Here is a 20,793-nt window from a genome sequence, read left to right as displayed (position 1 = left end):
GCTGCGTGGAGTTAACCAATCAACGCGTGAACGCAACCAATCAGCATGTTCAATGCCCAAGTCCCACCCCCGAAAGTTCATGAACTTTGAAAAAGTACTACCTCACAAGCAGGGACTTTCTGATGGGGAAATTTTTACCCGGAACTTCATTTAGACCCTGGTCCCTGCGGTCAAAACACACAGAGTACCACCCTAGTTTCTTACAGGAACACCTTCAGAAGACTGATTTGAAAATAGATGAGCTGCTGTGGCGCTGCTTAGAAATGCAGATACGTTAGCAGCGTCGCTAATTTTTCAGTTGGTTAATCTCCAACACTGGAATGTACTTTTATTGATGCTTGCAATTGCAATTACTTGTGATATTTGGGGTAAAATATCTACATTTAAACTAAAATGTAAACATTACTTTAAGAAAGAAACTTTTTATTTGTGGCCCAGGACCACAAAACCAGTCATAAGTCACACGGGTATATTTGTAGCAATAACCAACAATACATTGTATGGGTCAAAATTTTTCTTTTATGCCAAAAATCATTAGGATATTAAGTAAAGATCATGTTCCATGAAGACATTAAATTTCCTACCGTAAATATATCAAATATTTATTTTTGTAAGTAATATGCATTGCTTTGGACATTTGGACAATTTTAAAAGGCGATTTTCCCAATATTTTGATTTTTTTGCACCCTCAGATTCCAGATTTTCAAATAGTTGTATATCGGCCAAATATTGTCCTATCCTAACAAACCATTTCCATCAACGGAAAGCTTATTTATTCAGCTTTCAGATGGTCCAGGGTCACATTTGATGATTATGCTAGCAAAATGTAGTACAGTTACTAGCATGATTTTTTCCAAACAAGTTGAAAACTCCAGCCTGGCAAAGATCTGACCAAATCAAAAACTATTTCGAAGCAAAAGCAAATGTCTAAATGGTTTTGCGTTCCCACAGGAAATCCTGGAAGCTCTGATATACCACCGTACTGAATGTGTCATACACATCCGTACTGCCTGTGGTCGGTAAAGATAAACCAAACCTATTTCCATTGTTATTAGTCTTCTTTTTACTCCTCGCCAATATTGGCAAATCAAATTTTACACTCCACTTAATTGCTCAGACCTATCAGGGTATTAAATGTTCAGTCTTTTTAAATGTTCTATTACGTTTTATTCTTTGGGCTTGAAATATTTAAAAAGTCACTTAAATCAAATTCCAATTACCAATCTCAAACATCCCATTGGGTGACATGGTTGTAATTATTTAGGGAAAAGTAACGGTGGTGAGCTCTCCAAGTTTCCAAAGCAATTATGAATTAATTAAAACAAGATATCCTCATAAATTAGTGATGAATGTACGTGAACTACATATCCTTTGTTGATGTTCTTTGCTCATATCAATTTCCAAGCTTTAATTATAGCAAATTATGGTCGTATAATTGCACGTTTTTACTTAAAGGCATGACCTGCCGAGGCCATTTGTGCTCGACAGTAAAAAATACACTGGAGGTTTTAAAATGAGCCACCCAACAATCCATGCTAACAATATAAAGACCTGAATAGAAAAGGAATTACGTATAAAGCAGTCTCCTTATTTTCTCTCTCTATTCGTAGGCGTCTTAGCTTGATGAAGGCTAGGCCAGACAGGAAAGTCTCTGATGTGCTGGAATGAATAAAAAGCAAGGTAATAAAACACTAGCATGCGAAAAAAAAAAGAAGAAGAAGAAGAAAAAAAATCAATGAACCTTGTAAAATCGCTACGAACACAAACTTCGATCTGAAGCCTGAGTCAAACCAAAATTTCTTTCCCAATCTATTGCTCGGTAGCACCCAAATAAAACCGTTTTTAGAAAGGAAACACTTAACAAGATTTTCTATGCTGCCCAGAAACACAGCCAGTCCCAGGTAAAGAACTGTGGATTTCATATCATCATCTCAAGTGATTCTTCAGTGGGGACAAAACAGACCAAAAATTGAAAAAAATAAATAAATAGATAAAAAATAAAATAAAACTGATCTATTGAATGAGTCAGAAAATCTTACAGTACTGAGAAATCATGACAACTCTCAGAATAGTTTTAACATTAATTTATTTTAGTTATTGAATATGGCAAAGTTAAAGTATTTGGTCTTGGCAGACTAGATCTGCTATGTAAACATTACTTTATTAAGTTGCAGAGCAAGTATGGACTTCCTACTGCTAATAGATACACAGACACGCTGCTGTGAGCATGTAAAATATGAAGGTATGTTCTATATGAATAGAACATACCTAAATCTCTTAGCAGATCCAGGCAGGTGGAGCTGGTGGAGGTGGAGGAGTTAGAGTGGCTTTAGGGGTCTGGATTTTAATCAAATAAGGTGAAAAATATAAAATTGTCCATGTGTAATAAGAATAGGGCTGCACAATTAATCGGATTTCTAATCGCGATTACGATTAAGGATGCCACGATTTCATAATTGTTCAAAGGCACGATTACAAAAAAAAAAAAAAAAATCACTTACATTATTCTGCTTGCTTTAGAAGTGTGTTTAGAGCATGTTACATTGTGAGAGGCGAATCGCGTCTACTTGAGTGTAAAAGGTCTAACCCAGCACAAAAGGAACTACCAGTGACGTAAGTGTACGCTGATTGGTCAAACACACGTGAAACACCAGCACCCACCATTTTTAAAAAGCTGTGTACACAGCCTATATATTTACTCCACAAATTAACTCTACAAACATGGAAAACAGTGATAGATGGACCTCTCAACCTTACGCTAAGAAGAAAATCCAGTGCGACTTTGAGCGGACCGGGCAAAACATGATTATGTATTTCTGCTCAAAATACATCAACCACACGGCAAAAGATGGTACTTTTTCATATACTGTCTACTTTCTTTGTATAAAAGTTCTATCTAATAACGTATTAGACAGGACTGTTAAACAGATCATAAACTAATGAAGATGGAGAATGTGAGCACTGTGTGTTCAGGCTTTTGCTGATCTGTTCTCAGCGCCGTCAAAATAAATGTCCGTCGTGCCGTCAAAATAAAAGTCACAACAACAAGCACAGTTTATGTCACTTCAGAGTTCCTACTGGCGGTGCAAATGCAACCAGGAAAATGGCCCATATGTTTATTTATTTATTTATTTTATTTAAAGAAGAAACCAAAACAATGTACAGTTGACATTTGAGGCTTAATGCTATAGAAAAGCAATACAAAAAAAGCAATACTTCAAACAATGGTATACAGCTATTCAAAACATCATTCAATGTAAATTGTGATCATTGTAATTAATAATCGCGATTACAATTTCAAGGGAATAATTGACAATTATGATTTCTGTCATAATCGTGCAGCCCTAATTAAAGAACATTCTAGTGATCATCTCTGATTTATATAAATATTGTGGCACATGATTAGTCCCATGTCTCAAGAAGTTTATACCTCACATTCACCTTTCTTGAAAACTTCAAACAGGTTAAATATCCATCCTCAATGAAGACATGCGTTTAGGTTGAGTATGGATAATTCTGTTAAATGTCAGAGTGACACGAGCCAGGCAGCGAAGGAACTCCTTGTTCCCTCTGTGGGTTGATGTTACTGTTTTACAACGTTTGCTGGATTTTGATACCAGCACCGTGGGCCGGTGGATGGAGGATGAAGGGAGTTTGACGGGGGTGGAGAGCTATTTATGAATGCGCAGGACATGCATCGGCAGTGCGCTCATTAAAACTCCTCTCACGGTGGAGGAGGAATACGGCCCACACCCTCTGCAAGGCTTTCCTCCACTGCAGTCTAGGCCAGAATTCACAAACGAAACACGACTGGGAGCACCGATCCAGGATCAGGCTGTCCCTTATTGTGCGTATAAGCAAATAAAATCATTCCACAGAGGTCAAATTACTGATAAGAACTATGATTTCATAGACCACTACTTCTCCAAATCTTTGGTCAACCATGTTGAGGAAAAGCAATGAAGAAAGCGTCCGAATAACAGATGGAAAAAACAGATTTGCCATTAAAACCAGGTGCAGGAATGTTTCTGTCTTTTTCAGTTATAGGAAATTAAAAAATCTTCAGTGGCAGCTGGGTAATTAGGCCTGTAGATCTTGGATCTTGGCCACTCTCCACTGCTCGCCACAAACTGATTCTCATAAATGAGATCGCCAGGTCAGAGCACCTGTTAGACAGATTGAAAACTTTTCGTTATCAAAGAAAACAGCTTGGCAACATCTTTTCAACAGCAGGACACTGGCCCAGGCCTCCAACACATATGTGGCCAGGAAAATGACCGTTTGAATCATACTGAGATGATTATAATGGCCATGACTACAAATCTACAGTCTTGATAAAACGCAGGAACACAGCAGGCGTAAATAATTATTTTGTACACAATTATATGATATACGCCAATAAATTCAGAGTGTTTGCTAACAAGCTTAACTATTACGCATACTTTGGGTTACTTTACATTGAACAAGGGAACCAAGTCATATCTAGAGATCTGAATATCACATGCACCGCAAAAATGGCTTCTTAATTTGTTTTAATTAGCCTTTTTTTTACTTGTTTTTCAGTAAAAATCCTTAAGCAACACTGCATAACATGTTTATACTTAAAACGTTTCACAAATCTATCCGGTAATTTGATTCTTCTCAAATAAATGTTGTTTCAAAGGACTTTCGATATTTTTACTCAAAAATCAGATAAAGTTTTTGTTAAAAATAAAAATTTTGCAGTGTAGAGACTTCATCAAGCTCCTAGCAGCCACCCAAAATGCCCTAAAAAACCACACCAACAACCACTCAGAACGCACTTTCAAATGCATAGCAACACCCTGACAACCACTGAGTTTCGTACAAGCTTAGCACCACTCACATTTTCTTTAGAAAACATAAAAATCCAGTTTTCATTATGAAGTCGGCATGAAACTCAAGTTGCAATAGTCTTTTTTTCCCTATTGTGACATAAATCCAAGGGAAATGGCTTCTTTGTGGATGTTTTTGTCCATCAGGAATTGATTGTGAATATTGAATATTACATTTTTTTTCCGTGTTTTGTTTTGTTTTTTAATGACGTCACACCTGCAGCACTCTATTTTGATTAAAGATTATGAAGGCACATGTCAATTTTGATTTCATAGTGACTTTAAGACACTTTTGAATATTTAAATAATATGCTAATGAAACCTCCACATCATCATATAGAAGTTTGCTTTTTACAATCCCCTACAAGTTTAAGATTTACCATACTGTGGTTAGGTTACTTCACATCTAAGAATAAGCCTGATGCAAGCTTTGCGAAGGACGCAGTCCGTTTATCCCATCGACTTGGATCCAAAACAAGTTTTCAAGACACCATCACAATGACCTTATAGCGACTCGGCCACTTGCAGTTGAGGAGTAACATTTCATTACACAGAGAAATGCCCGAGATAGAAGGCAAAATCCCTCTTAGCTTTACATCACAGAAAAGCTCCCCTGGAGTCCTAAACAGCCCCCAAAAACAATGTGCTCTGAGGTAACAGAGATACGCAGCTAAACCCAACCTGTATCCGCCTGGCGCAGGTGCCTTCTAAGACGCTCAATCCTATTCTTGACGCCCACTCTTGTTTTCCTATCACTGTGGCTCCCTGTGAATAGCAATGAGTATCACAGAGAACTAGGACCCTCTGGCAACACAGAAGCCCTCAGCCCTGTGTTTACAACCTCTTATAAGGCCTCTTTAGCTTTAGAACGTCAGTCAAAGTCAAAATGTGTTGAGTCTGCCTGCACGGGCTTACCCGCTATAGACTCAACAAGTGTAAAGCTTAGTAGAGAGATTTAAAACTTGATGTGGGAAGCACTGAAGATCTTAAGGTGTGTTTAATGTCACTGCTAAAAAAAAAAACAGTGTGCATATTACATTCAAAAGTTTGGGATTGGTAAGATTTTCAAAGTTTTGAAACATATCAAAAATATAGTAAAAAGAAAGTAGACACTGCCAAACCTTACCTTAACCAGCACCTTATACTGGCCAACAAATGACTACTTAGGGTGCTTTCACACTTGACTGCCTGGTCTGAACCAGAGTTTGATTGCTCCCACTGGATTGTGTTCACGCATCAGCACATATAACGGCACTTGCGTCTATCTACCGCGAAATGTACAGGAATCCAGAACAGTGAGTGAGAACACACATAAACAGTTTTATCAATCATAGGTCATCAATAGTGGTTCACTTCCGCGATTTAGTACGATTCCGTTCATATCAGCAGTGAACCGTACCAAAGTGCACATGAACCGTACCCCAGACCACCCTTTTTATACGGACTCGGCTACGGTTTGCGGGTGCGCACCACAGCGTTCACTTAATGACTCTGATAACTCTGACCTCAATCGAACCAAAAGTGCTAGTGTGAAAGTAACTTAAGGGTATGTAAGGGTGTGTTCACACTTGTAGTTCGGTTCTTTTGGTTCAGACCAAAAAAGAAAACAATTCATTTAGTTCTGGTTCGCTTAGCGTTCACACTGTCATTTAAGACCAAACCTAAAGATACAAAAAATAATAATAAGATTTTTGCGACGGAACTTAATGAACATCCAAAACAATGCTGTTTTGGGCTAAATGCACTCATTCTATGTGCGTACATTTTGAGTAGCTGAGAACTCATGAAGAGTTAATAAAAGTAGTAAAGGAGTCACAACCATGGCAGGAATTCCTCTGTTGCACACAAACGAAGATCTGCTGCAAGGAAACAGTGTTTCTGATGCCTGTACCACAGTGTAAAGAGCAGCATAGCTCCTATGACGAGAAAAAACAAGTATGCTTCAGCATTCTGTCCGATTAAAAGCAGTAGCACACCAAGCCGACGCCGACGAACTAGTGGTGATGAAAACAGGCTCACGTCGGCAGCGTCGGGGTCCAAAGTTGGCCTGACACACCAAACCGACGCTCGACAGCTGACGGCCAAGTAGCACGTCTGTTCTGCGCCTGCGTAAGATGAAATGCCTTTCCGTACTAGCAGGTGGCAGTAGCTGAACAGCCAATCAGAATGATCAGATGGCCCAACAGACCAACGAGCTCCGACGCCAATTCAACATGTCGAATCGGCTGAAAAAAAGCAGACGAGGACCAACTTCAGCCGGCCAACAAACAAAAACTGCCCGACGGCCGACCGTCGGCTTGGTGTGTTCCTGCCTTTAGGGTCGCATCTTGTAACATTGCATCCTGTTTTTGGTGTATTTAGATGTCCATGGTCCATGTTGCATTCATATTTCTGTCAAACCACACCAGAATTTGTTTAGAAGTGGACCGAGAATCCGAGACCCAACTTTTCAGCGGTGCGCAACAGGGTTCGGGTGGCAGCGTTCACACTTAATCAAATGAATTGCACTAACAGAGCATTCACCCTAGAGTTCATTTCAATCAAACCAAACCTGCCAAGTGTGAACACACTCTTAGAATACAGACTGGCATCTAAAGAAGCCAATCCCAGTTTATATTATTTATTTATTTTAAATATATATATTATATATAAAATATATAATCTTTTAAAGATTTAAAAACCTGGAAAACTTGTTTCTTAAAAGCGCTAACTGTATAAACTGGCTACCTTGTATTACACAACTTGAATGATTACATAAAAAAATAAAAATAAATGTGTGCTCTTACTCCTGGATGTTGTGTACAGCCAGCCAATCAGATTAGAGTTTAAACTGAGAAGGGACTGTGGGTGTGCCGTCAGAAACTAATTCTGTCTTTCAATGCGGTCAAGTGCTATCAGATGTGATCTAATCAACAAAAATGCATGTTACTATCAGGTGTAAAGGGTCTGATATTGGTTATTTCACAATGAAGATGAAAAAGAAAATATCTGGTATGAAAGTCCTTTGTAAAGGCAGGCAAGCATGAAAACTGCAGGGCATGCTGTTAAAGATGCCGCTACTGCCTACCTGTGGACGCCTCTCATCTGCTCTCTGCCAGCTAGAGCCAAGAAATAAACTGCTGCGGATCATCCACACTGTTCTACAGTCTATCAGGCGCTTCATTAGCCATGCAATGAATAAAAGATCAGCGGCAAGAAGGAGGGATAAAAAAATGAATGTGAGGATGGGAGAGCAAGAGGAATAAGAGAAACTGAAAACGAAGGAAATCTAAAACAGCAGCAGACGAAATTACCTCCAATATGTTCATGATTGAAGCCCAAAGCTACCTCCCTTGTATTTTCCGCCATCTATAGTGGTGAATATTCTAGATTGGAATGTCACAGTCACTATTATTCCATTACTTTTGGCCCAATCAATAATTTTCTATTGAATTAGGGGGGAAAAAAATCACTGGAATGTGCTTGTGTTTCATTAACTTTCATCATCGATAGTGGCTAAAAATTGCCTCACTGGCACACAAAAAGAGCAGCAAAAATTGTCCATTTACAATTTTCCTAGTCATAAAGAGGTAGAAATTTATTTTTCTGTCTTCTAAAGAGGCAAGGAGGTAAAAGGCTTTATCATGTGCTGAAAGGAGAGAGTGATCAATATTTTATCGTAGTCTACGGCCACTACGAAACCTCTCTGGATGTCAAGACGATGGCATTAATACAGATAAGTTCCATCATGTTAAACCAGCCTCATAAAAATAAAATTAAATAAAATAAAATAAAGTAAAACAAAATAAAAATATCTACAAGCTGCATCACCTGCATGCTTACCCAAAATATCTACAAACATACATTAAACCACCATGTGACCTTGAGATCTCTTGCTGTCATTTTTACAACTGAGTGCATTCAGCTAAATTTAGGGAGAGATTACCCGTCAAACACGCAAACAGAAGCGTTCACAGTGTGGGGTCTAACAAAGCGCTGTGTAACTTATTTGTAGAAGCAGCAGGAGGGGGGGTGGCATGCACATATTTTTGCACCACACTGTTTCGACGCAACAGCGGCAATCATTTTGCCTCAACTTCCTACTGTTATTTAGTGTCACATATAGCCAGCAGCTAGAACTACATTCTTGTGAAAGTACTGATAAACTTGCTCATGTCTCATCATGACTTTGTTTAATACAATAACAAGAGAAAATTATTACATTGTACATTTAATGCCTGAGATGTAGCACGTTATAAAGTTGATTTGTATTTGTTTAATGTTATTATATTATATTATTATTAGTAGAAGTAGTAATAAATAAATAAAAATTATTATTATTATTTATACTACTGCTATTACTACTATTACTACTACTTATAATAATAACTATAATAATATAATAATAATAATAATAATAATAATACCTGTATTTATTTATTTATACTAATAATAATAATAATAATAATATCTGTATTTGGGTCACTGACGAATAAGGTTTTTAAAAGTGTTAAAAAAAAAAACATAATGGAGATATAATTAATTTTGAAGTTTTATTAAGTGTTAACAATGAGATCATGTGGTTTTTATAATCAGTTAACACTGCTTTTGTCATTTTTTTTACAAGATGGACAAAATGTATCACCAAAACAGTCATTTGGTTTAACCAAAATTTCAGTTTTACTGAATGACACTTTTGGTTATACCGAATGACGATATTTTCAAACAATGCTAACAGACTGATATCTAGCTAGCTAGCAAAAGTATAATCAAACATTTTATATTTAGTACAAGTTTTTAAAATATTACAACATTTTCCATGTTTTACAGCGGTTGTGACGAATGACCTGATGTTTCGGGACATGCGTATGAGCAAGTGAAAACATGAATTTCTCAAATAGTTAAAAGAAATAGTTAGTAAATTTGCTTCATGACCATGTGGTCCATTGCAGGTGTCTGAATGATGTCACATCCTGTCACATGATATTGACCGCATGACTTGATCGAAAAAAGGTCCCTTAATATTGGTTACTCCGAATGACATCAATGAAATTTATTTTTCCAGACATTCTTTCTCATAACAAAGCAACAATTTCTACACAAAATTTTAATACCATTTTGCACTATGTTGATATATGATGATATAAAATCATGCCAGAATAAAAAATATATACATTTATTACATTTTAAGATATAATATATTTAATCACAAATGAAGTGGCTGTATTGGCCTTTGGATGGTTAAACTGAATGACCTTTTGACACTTTAAAATACCTTTATATGTAGCAAAATATAATTAAAACCTTTTGAATTCAATAAAAGAGATCTAGATGTACTACCTTACATACTTTGGATGTCATATCTTTGTTTTTTATTATTATTACAGCCTTTGGACAAAAAAAAATGACCCGTCACGTCAATAACCCACTTATTTATTTATACTAATACTAATGTTACTACTACTACTACTACTAATAATAATAATAATAATAATAAAGACCAATTATTATTATTTTAGTAGTAGTATAAATAAATAAAACCATTTATTATTTATTTATTAAGTGGATCTCCATTTCAAATACAAATATAACTAAACTACCTGAAAACACTTAGTTTCAGAAAGCCAAAAAGGCTTAATACAGATCCACTGGTGTCACTTAATATGCAGGTCCATTCAGCAGATCTCCCACTTCGGATAAATTCTATCAACCCCACATAACAAAAACTGGCTATTTCAATGTTACGGAATGAATCTCCGATCGATACCATACAGTAAACGCTGCCCCATTTCAAATGACACGCCGAGATTATTTATGACTGAAGGCAGCCACCCAATACAACATGTAAAATGGAAAACGCAAGCAACCCGTTATTGGGACAGTATCCTGATTAACGTAGCATAGCGAGACCTTGAATATGTCACACATTCATATCTGCATCTACACCATGAGGGTCTCTGAGGTTAGGCTGTTCTCTATTGATCTTTCTGCCATTATGGTTATCATAAAGAGGGCCTCCAGACACATTATGAACATCAGGGGTCACATAAATAACGCTTCCCATTACTTTATTAGGGACAGTAGCGGGTCACTCCATACCAGCGTGCCCCGAGATCCATCAAGTGCTCCTTCAAAATCCATAATTTGCACATTAGCAAGAGCTTTGTATTCTTTCAGCTGTTTAGTGAGTTGTTAAAAGGGTGTTGCATCTAAAATATTATTGAAAATAATAATGTGCATGATGTGCTCATTCATGCGTGTGCTTATGTCACCAATATCATAGTGTAATGATAAACAAAAAGCTTTTTAAGCTCTCAAGGTCAAAGAATAGGTCATAAAAGGGCTTATAATAATAATACATGCTACACTGGAAGAGTTTTGTAGATTAAGAATGTCAAACAAGACCATTTCTGAATAGACAGACGGCAGTTTTCTTTTCATCCGACACCTAAGGCTCTCAAAATAGTCAAATTGCACCTGTGCTTCTGTAAATAAATTGGCAGTAAATAAAAGGGGTACTTTATTTCGACTTCACAAGGTCCATAACTAGCAAACAAAAGTGAAAGCTTTTTTTGTCATTGAAAAGGCCTTTAAGCCAATAAGCCTGTCTTCCAAATAGTTTTCAAACAGAAGTAGTTTTGTTATGCATGAGGTCAGTTTGATTTTCTTGCAAAGAAGACAGAGCTAACAATTACTAAACCTAAAGCAAAAGAAGAGGAGGCAGCGCTGATGCTATTGGATTTTATATGCTTCTTCGAAGGAGTTTTGCTTCTAGTTGTTAAATCAAGTAAAATGAGCTTCAGGTAATTAGGATAAAAGGAATAGGAATGCTGATTTCCAAATCAATGGGTGCTTGTCGTTTAACAATCCCTCGCCCTTGTTTTACATATCCATTTTGTTGAGAATGACTGTAAATCCTGTATGTTTGGGGGCTCAGAAAGTCCAATGTTGTATGTGCCACAAATTAAATAATAATAATAAATAAATACATTTCCTTTACAATAAAGATATTATTATTATTTTAATGTGTTCCTCTGACCTAATAAAAATACAGTAGATGGAAATTAAAAATTAACCCTTTGTAGGAATGACTGACAGACAGGGAGGCAAATGGAACGAAAAAACGAATGAACGAACGATGCAGATAGATAGATAGATAGATAGATAGATAGATGGAACAAACAACAAACGATAGATATATACAAATAGAAGGAACGATAGAACGAACGAACAATTAATAGATAGAATGAACGAACAAGCGAACGAACGAACAATAGATAGATAGAACAAATGACAGGTAGATAGAACAAATGATAGATAGATAGATAGATAGATAGATAGATAGATAGATAGATAGATAGATAGATAGATAGATAGAACGAATGACAGATAGATAGAACGAATGAACGAACAAAGAATTAATAGATAGAATGAACGAACAAACGAACGAACAAACAACAGACAGAACAAACGATAGACAGAACAAATGATAGAACAAACGATAGACAGATGATCAAACAATAGATAGATAGAACAAACGATAGATATATAGATAGATGATAGATGGATAGATAGAATGATAGATAGACAGATAGATAGATAGATGAACAAACAATAGACAGATAGAACAAACAATAGATAGATAGAACAAACAATAGATAGATAGAACAAATGAACGATAGATAGAACAAACGAACGAACAATAGACAGAACAAACGATAGAACAAATGATAGACAGATGAACAAACAATAGATAGATAGATAAAACAAATGATAGATAGAACAAATGAACAATAGATAGACATAACAAACAATAGATAGATAGATAGATAGATAGATAGATAGATAGAACGACAGAACGATAGATAGACAGATGAACAAACAATAGATAGACAGATAGAACAAACAATAGATAGATAGAACAAATGAACGATAGATAGACAGAACAAACAAACGATAGATAGAACGATAGATAGAATAGAACAAATGATAGAACGATAGACAGACAGATAGAACAAATGAACAAACGAAACGATAGAACGAACGATACAACGAACGAATGATAGAATGAAGGAACAAACGAACAATAGATAGACAGACAGATAGACAGAGAGATAAATGGATACATAGAACAATAGACAGAACGATAGATTTAATATGTTCCTCTGACCTCAAAGAAATTGGTAACTCTTCTATAAAGGTCATTTTTTTTTTTAATAAATAAATAAATAAAGAAGAACAGATGAAATTTAATCTATAATCAGCTCTTATAAAACCACTTAAAAATAGTCTCAGCCTGATACCGCAATATTTCTCTGTTTCTGAGACCCTGAGGTACACCACATCTGTTAGGAAAGGGTTGATGCTTGCTTAATCTGACATGTTCATGTGACGTCTACAAACCCAATGAATATTCCATGCTTTTCACAAAGCCCACAGCAAGCATTTCCATATAGTGTCCCTATCTCCATGACCTTTCCCACATAGGTACTACAACCAGGGCAAAAAAAATGGCTGATGCAAATGAGATCCTATTGCGTTTCCTTAGATACGCCACTCTGATAATAACCCTCCTCACCTCTCTCAGCCTCTCCTAGCACAACATATGCCATGGATGATTTCACAGCTTCTAACATGGTTTCCAGCAGCCACAGCCAGACAGACTGTGCTGAAATTAGCTGGCCTTGCACATAACCACACCTGCCAGAACAAAAGGCAACTTAGGAGTCACAGATCGTGAAGCATAAGAAACCAAAAATCTAAGTATTGATGATCCGCAAACGCTTACTCAACATTTTGCCTAGTGAAAAGGCAACTCTCCCCTCTCAGTTCCTGCTCAAGGAAGAAAGTTTGATCATCACATAAGGAGTGTAATTATGGATCCATTTGTGCCCTGAAGCTATTGTTTGATTACCTGAAAGCATCAATCAAGCAGGCAGGAGAGCGATGTAAAACGAGAGAGAAAAAAAACATCCTTCTTACGCACAGCGACGAGCACAACACATCAGTATACTAGACGCCGTTTAAATTTCCATTAAAATGTTCTTCAGTGAGGACCTATTTTTTTCATACCTTTTCCATCTATCAGCAGGTACGTGACATTGCTGATGGCTTTTATGGGTGCCGATTTGCAACGGGCGCTTTACTTTGAAAACGATTTCTGTAAAGCTTCTGTAAAGCTAATTGAGCTTCGGAGATCTTTACAAAGTACCGCCATTTAGATTTCGGGGAGTCATTTTCAACTAGGCCTATCTAAAACTGTTGCTAATCCACTCTTTTTTTAATCACACATGAAATTAGGCTCTCAGACACCGGTCTATAGACACAGAGACCCTCGGGATGGCTGAATGGAGACTGAATGGTCAATCAACAATTGTGAGTGTGAGTCTTGTTTTCTAGTGCTAGTCACCGATGAATTCCCCTGTTTCATTACCAAGGACACGTTCACAGCAGCAGAATACGGTTTTCAGTCCTGTATTTGAGTATTAAACGGTTATGTTCACACACATTTCCGCATTCTATAACCGAACTCGCACACTCGTAAATTTTCAGGACTCACAACCGCATTCTCGGAAAATTCTCGCTGTGTGAACGGAAACTCGTTGTCTGTCAAGTCATACAGTGCGAGAGAGACGCTCTGCTAAGGGGTTTCATGTGTGGTTTCGCCTTCGGTAACTTACAGTGATGGAGTTATGAGTTGTGTGTCGTCTGAAGATTTCTAGACCCAGTCACTGTTCTCCACCGGAGCTGCTCCCGTCAGTTTTGTGTTCTCTGCGTGACTCAAAAGCCGTGTCATGCGCGAGACGCTGCAAATGATGCGAGACGTGAGTGCAACGGTTAAAGGGTTAGTTCACCCAAAAATGAAAATTTTGTCATTAATTACTTACCCTCATGTCGTTCTACACCTTCGTTAATCTTCGGAACACAAATTAAGATATTTTTGATGGCTCAGTGAGGCCTGCATTAAAAGCAAGATCATTTTCAAACGCCCAGAAAGGTATTAAAAAACATATTTAAAACAGTCCATGTGACTACAGTGGTTCAGCCTTGTTATGAAGCGACGAGAATACTTTTTGTGCGCCAAAAAAAAACAAAATAACGTCCTTATTCACAATATCTAGTGATGGCCAAAACACTGCTTCATGAAGCTTCGAAGCTTTATGAATCTTTTGTTTCGAATCAGTGGTTCGGAGCGCCAAAGTCACGTGATTTCAGTAAACGAGGCTTCGTTACGTCATAAGTGTTTTGAAATTTCAATGGTTCACGTGACTTTGGCAGTTTGATACGCGCTCCGAACCACTGATTCGAAACAAAAGATTCGTAAAGCTTTGAAGCTTCATGAAGCAGTGTTTTGAAATTGCCCATCACTAGATATTGTTGAATAAAGTCATTATTTTGTTTTTTTTGGCACACAAAAAGTATCCTCGTCGCTTCATAACATTAAGGTTGAACCACTGTAGTCACATGAACTGTTTTAAATATAACTTTAGTAGCTTTCTGGGCATTTGAAAGTGTAAATTAACTTACTGAGGTCTTACTGAGCCATCGGATTTTATGAAAAATATCTTAATTTGTGTTCTGAAGATGAATGAAGGTCTTACTGGTGTGGAATGACATGAGGGTGAGTAATTAATGACAGAATTTTCATTTTTGGGTGAACTAAACCTTTAAAGGCATCTGGCTAGCATGTTTATATTGAAGCTACTATCGGTTAATGAAGATTTGATGGATGGACTAGTGGCTCAGTTGGACTGTTGTCATGTCAAAAGTTATAAGACTTTTCGGTTTTCTTCTGGGGGAAAAAAGCGTCACAATATTCCTCATTTAAATCATTCCCACCCAAGGCATATGCAAAAAAGGGGCGGGGTCTGGTTGAGTTGCGTTAGTAGTGTGTTGAAACCATAGGCTGAAACTTGAGGTTATGTAAGGGGCGTGACATTTTGGAAACACGCTCAAAGCGGTTGAGCAATCACAACATACTGTTCCAGCCAATCAATCAGAGCACTGCGCTTTTTCGGAAGGAGGGGCTTCATAGAGACAGGAAACAGAGCGTTAGTGACAGACTGGGAAGAGAGGAGCTGCAACCATGTAAAATATGTTTTTTAAACATTCTTGAAAAAAAAGAAAAAAAAAACGATTCTAGTGGACCTCAAAAACTAAATCAAGACTGTAAAATGGCATAATAGGCCCTTATTTAAAATATTCCTGCTAGAAATCAGAGCAATTATAAATGAAATGGCAAAATAGCAGTCTAGTTGCTTTCTTATTGACTTTACTAAGCATTTTTTGTCATAGCATAAAGAGTTAAATAAGAGGGATCTGGTATGTTGTTCATATTCTGGCCATGCATTATGACATTCCATTAGCAAAATAAAAGAATAGTGCTGCTAATACAGAAATACCATTATTGAGAGTACAAAAAAAGACAATTAGCGTAATGGATAGGCTTGATGCAAACAAATGATCAACACTGAGGGTCCTCGTTTACTCTGATGCACAACAAAACAGAAGATTAATGCAAAGCTGGGAAAAAACAAAAATACATTGTAAAAGCTGTGAGCATATGTGAGCATCACAATCTAGGTTATTCTCTCTCAGAACTCGAAAACCCACTCAAAAATGTGCAAAACTGCAAAAACGCATGGACCTCAACCACCTGTGATGCCAACAATACTAATTCACATTAGTCATATACTGTATACAGTGGCCCCAAAAAGACACATTTCAAACATTTTTAGTGTCATTGTATTCTGTTTTCCAACTTAAAAGTTAACACCTCTGTTTGTGAAATGTGTTATGGAAAGTGTGCTTTTCCCTATCTTTCTGAAAATAAATGCAACTTGCTTTGATATATGTAATGCAATGATATTCATACCTGTTGAAGTGTGGTTAAACAGGTATGAACACTTTTTGGGCCACTGTAAATCTAAAAAATAGTAGAGTAATATTCTAAACAATAGATGCTTAGTAATAAACATTCATTTAACTGCTGCTCTGCTACCATAATAAAACGTTTATTGTTTGCATATAATTAAATAATTTCTGTCCTGGAGTTCTTTGCATTGCACAAATCATGGCGGTAATACTTTAAATAAGTAGACGAGACCGGGGCTAGTTGTCACACTTTACACTCTAGTGAATATTTTCTAGAAAGTTAGTTAATTTCTATATAGACACATATTTCAAATAATAGCTATTAAATTAAAATAAATTAATGTTAATATGTGTTAAATTGATCAAAATTGACAGTAAGACTTTAACATTGAAACAAAAGTTTCTATTTCAAATAAATGCCTTTTTTTTTTTTTTTTCTATTTGCCAAAGAATCCTGAAAAAAAAAGTTTCTTGAGCACCAAATCAGCATATAAGAATGAATTATGTGACACTGAAGACTGGTGTAATGATGCTGAAGATTCAGATTTGCTGTCACAGGAATTAATTACATTTTAAGATATATATGTGTATGTGACCCTGGACCACAAAACCAGTCATAAGTCGAACGGGTATATTTGTAGCAATAGCCAACAATACATTGTATGGGTCAAAATTATCGATTTTTCTTATATGCCAAAAATCATTAGGATATTAAGTAAAGATCATGTTCCATGAAGATATTTTGTAAATTTCCTACCCTAAATATATCAAAAAAATATTTTTGTGAGTGGATATGCATTGCTAAGGACTTCATTTGGACAACTTTAAAGGCGATTTTCTCAATATTTAGATTTTTTTGCACCCTCAGATTCCAGATTTTCAAATAGTTGTATTTCGGCCAAATATTGTACAAATAATACATCAATGGAAAGCTTGTTTATTCAGCTTTCAGATTATGTCTAAATCTGAATTTAAAAAAATTGACCCTTATGACTGGTTTTGTGGTCCAGGGTCACATATATATATATACTTTTATATATATATATATATATATATATATATATATATATATATATATATAAGAAAGAAAACAGTTACTTTAAATTGTAATATTTCACAATTTTTACTGTATTTTTGAGCAAATAAATGCAGCTTTGGTGAGTAAAAGAGACTTATTTTAAAAACATTTTAAAAATATTTTCCAACCCCAAACTTTTAATCCGTAGTTCATGCCCCAATATCACACAACTGTATATAGGGTAAGTTGTCACAATTGCACAGTATAACAGGCAATTGAACAGCTTTCAAGCTAAATTTAATGAGTTAAGCAATTATGAAGTACTTGAAAAAAGATCGTTTTAGGGAACAAAATATAATTATTGAACTGCATTACTGAATAACTTGCCCTGACCTGACATTTATGTAAAATGCAACATTGAGATGTAGCGCTTATAACAACTTTCCTATGTGACAACTTGCCCCGATCTCCTCTAAATGCTCTCGATCTTCAGAAATATTTCAGTTGGCCTTGCTCTAGCTCTAATAGCAACATTGAAGCTAGTTGGCCTGAAGGAGTATCACCATAATTTGTAAATTGGTCAAGGTCGAGCGAATACAATAGAAGTGGGTTGATGACTCGTCGGGGAATGCCAACTAAAAATGTAGGCCTCTTTTATAGGAAAGCTCTCAATCCTGCTCCTGAAGTATACCCCGCATCACATTTTGGATGTTGGACATTTTTATTTATGTCATGAATTCATTAGTAGAGGCTCCAAGACCAGAATTGGGTGTCAAAAAAGAAAAACATCCCAAATGTGTAGTGCAAGACTGGAAACTGGACAGGAGCTGTCCAGCATCAGGGGGTGCTGAACTCTCAACAGCTACTAAACAAAATTGAATCTTTAAAGCAAACAACTAGTCAAAAGCAAACAAGTGAGAAAGAACATGCACACTTTAGAGACATGCTCCCTGGCTTTCCAGTTTAGATGCTGGAAAAGGTTACCACTATCCCCTCTAGTGGCCTTATAAAGTGACTGGAGACAAACGTCTCTCTGAGAAACTGTTGAGCTCATACATCAGTTTGCATACACTATTATGCAGTTCGCTTGATAGAATGCGATGGAAAATAGCGAATCCATCACAAAGCGCTATAGGGTTGTCATGACATCCCTTTGTAGGCAATTCCCAACAAAGAATCAATCATCAATTGGGTTTTTGTTCCACCAAAATGCACTCTTTTGTTCTCAGTACTGCGCTGGCGTTGAAATTATTCAAAGGGAACACTATGGGTCTTGCTTTTCGCACATTTGTAGCCTTAAATTATTTATATTACATAATGAAAACATCATCAAGACTGGTGTTGTGTCCAAGAGAACCAGTGCTGAACCACAAGATGGCCCATATGAGAAAAACTTTGAGAGAATTGATGTCTTAATATGGCAAAACTAATAGCTTTTCAAATGCAAAATGTCATTATTTGGCATCCAAAGCCGATTGAAGACAACAACGTTAATGTTTTCTTTGCTCCAGGCGTTATTATTTATTTGCTCGGATCAGTTGAGGGCCATTACGCAGCTCTCTTATTTATCCAAAAACCATCAGAGACCATCAAAAAGACCATCATATAGCTATTACAGCATTAATGTTTCTGTCTCCTATTACTTATTCGACTTGCCATGCACTGGAACATCAGCCTAGAAACGAATGCAAAAATGAGATGAGACTTTAAAATCTCGATGCACTTATTAATACACATTGGTGTACTTCAAACTCATGCAAACCTTTTTTTCTTCCCTCTTTCTCTCTTTAATAGCACAATGCACCTTTCACGAAGCTCACGAATGTGACAAAATTCCTTTTGGGATCCCTGTCTTGAATACAAAGCAGCCTCAATAAAGACTCCTCTCTGTGAAGCCAAAAAAAACCAGATGCATTTAAGCTCAGATGTTGCAATTATTTGTCCCCAATGCACTTGGGAATTTTTTACATGGACTTTGTGTATATGGAGTAGCAAATATCCCACAGCTTTTAACATGGACACTCACTTGCAAAGCTACTGTATAATTACTCTTCTATGTCAATTTAAGATCATCTTAAGCTACTGGCCATCATTAAAAGCCTTCTAATCATCCCACACACCAACACAAAACCTGCGTGGGAGGCTGAGAGTTGATCTCAATGCACACATGGACTCAACATGTGATGGACACTTGTGCGCTTGACTTACATGGAGGAGATGTTCTCAAACAGGTCCGGGAGGCTGTTAGTGGTATTCCCATCGCTCGCGGTGTCCTGTAGTGCCAGGAGGGGAAGGAAATTCCCTTGGTAAGACTTATTGCAAAAGATGTCAGTGGTAGAACAAGTGCAGGTCGGTGGGCAGTCCAGCATGGAGCTCATGTAATTTTGGAAGATGCTGAGGAGAAACAGGATCCTCCACCAGCAAACGCGAGGTGGGATGGAGAATAAATCCATGTTTCCAGGTGTTTCCCTCAATGTTTTAGCTCCTTTAATGTTCAACGGTAACAGAATAGAAAGCGCTCCGGGTATCCGTACGGTGATGCGAGAGCGCGCGCGGGTGCGTGGATGAGAGTAAAGGTATGTTAGATCAATGAGATCGCAATTATGTCCCCAAGAAAAGAGGGGGGGATACTCCGTCAATGTAGAAAGCGCTCAAAAATCAACGGTCCCAGTCTGTCCTCCGCTCCGGGCTGCATGGTACAAGCTTCCCCGTCTCCACGGTGCTGTTTGTCGCACAGTTCCAGGTTGTTGGAGCTCCGGCTTGAAGACTAAAGCGTCAGAGCGCAGTCGAGAGAGAGAGAGAAAGAGAGAGAGAGAGAGAGTGTGTGTGAGAGAGAGGTCCATGCTCCGAGCATCAAGTCCCACCTACTGGGCAGATTAAAAACTGACGCACCTGCATAACAGCAAAAGCGATCAAATCTGCACTGGAAAACAACGCACTTTGCAACAGGCAAAACACTGCTGCCAAACAGATAGTGTACAAAGTCATAAGTATATAACCATTATTGGACAAATACGGATGTCCGAGATTATAAAAACGCTCCTTTTTTGGAAAAACAAGTTCAACGTA

At 37.1% G+C, this 20,793-nt stretch overlaps 1 protein-coding gene across 3 annotated transcripts in view; it reads right to left on the bottom strand.

Annotated features, from left to right (window-relative positions):
- Nucleotides 1-20,507, bottom strand: part of ntrk3a (neurotrophic tyrosine kinase, receptor, type 3a) — a 221,842-nt gene extending 201,335 nt beyond the window's left edge. For 2 of the 3 annotated variants that reach the window (XR_007928346.1, XM_051884523.1), the window contains exon 1: nt 19,933-20,501. Coding sequence is in view for 2 of the 3 variants with exons in the window: in XM_051884523.1 (XP_051740483.1) it covers nt 19,933-20,177 (245 nt within the window). In the remaining variant the exon portion in view is untranslated. Of the gene's footprint in view, nt 1-19,932 lie in introns of all 3 variants that reach the window. The other variant, XM_051884524.1, reaches the window with a different exon arrangement.
- Nucleotides 20,508-20,793: the final 286 nt, after the last annotated feature.

This window comes from Ctenopharyngodon idella, chromosome 24 (assembly GCF_019924925.1).
Source record: "Ctenopharyngodon idella isolate HZGC_01 chromosome 24, HZGC01, whole genome shotgun sequence".
Classification (NCBI taxonomy): domain Eukaryota; kingdom Metazoa; phylum Chordata; class Actinopteri; order Cypriniformes; family Xenocyprididae; genus Ctenopharyngodon; species Ctenopharyngodon idella.
The sequence above is the reverse complement of the archived record's forward strand: the minus strand, read 5'-3'. Positions and strand labels throughout refer to the sequence as shown.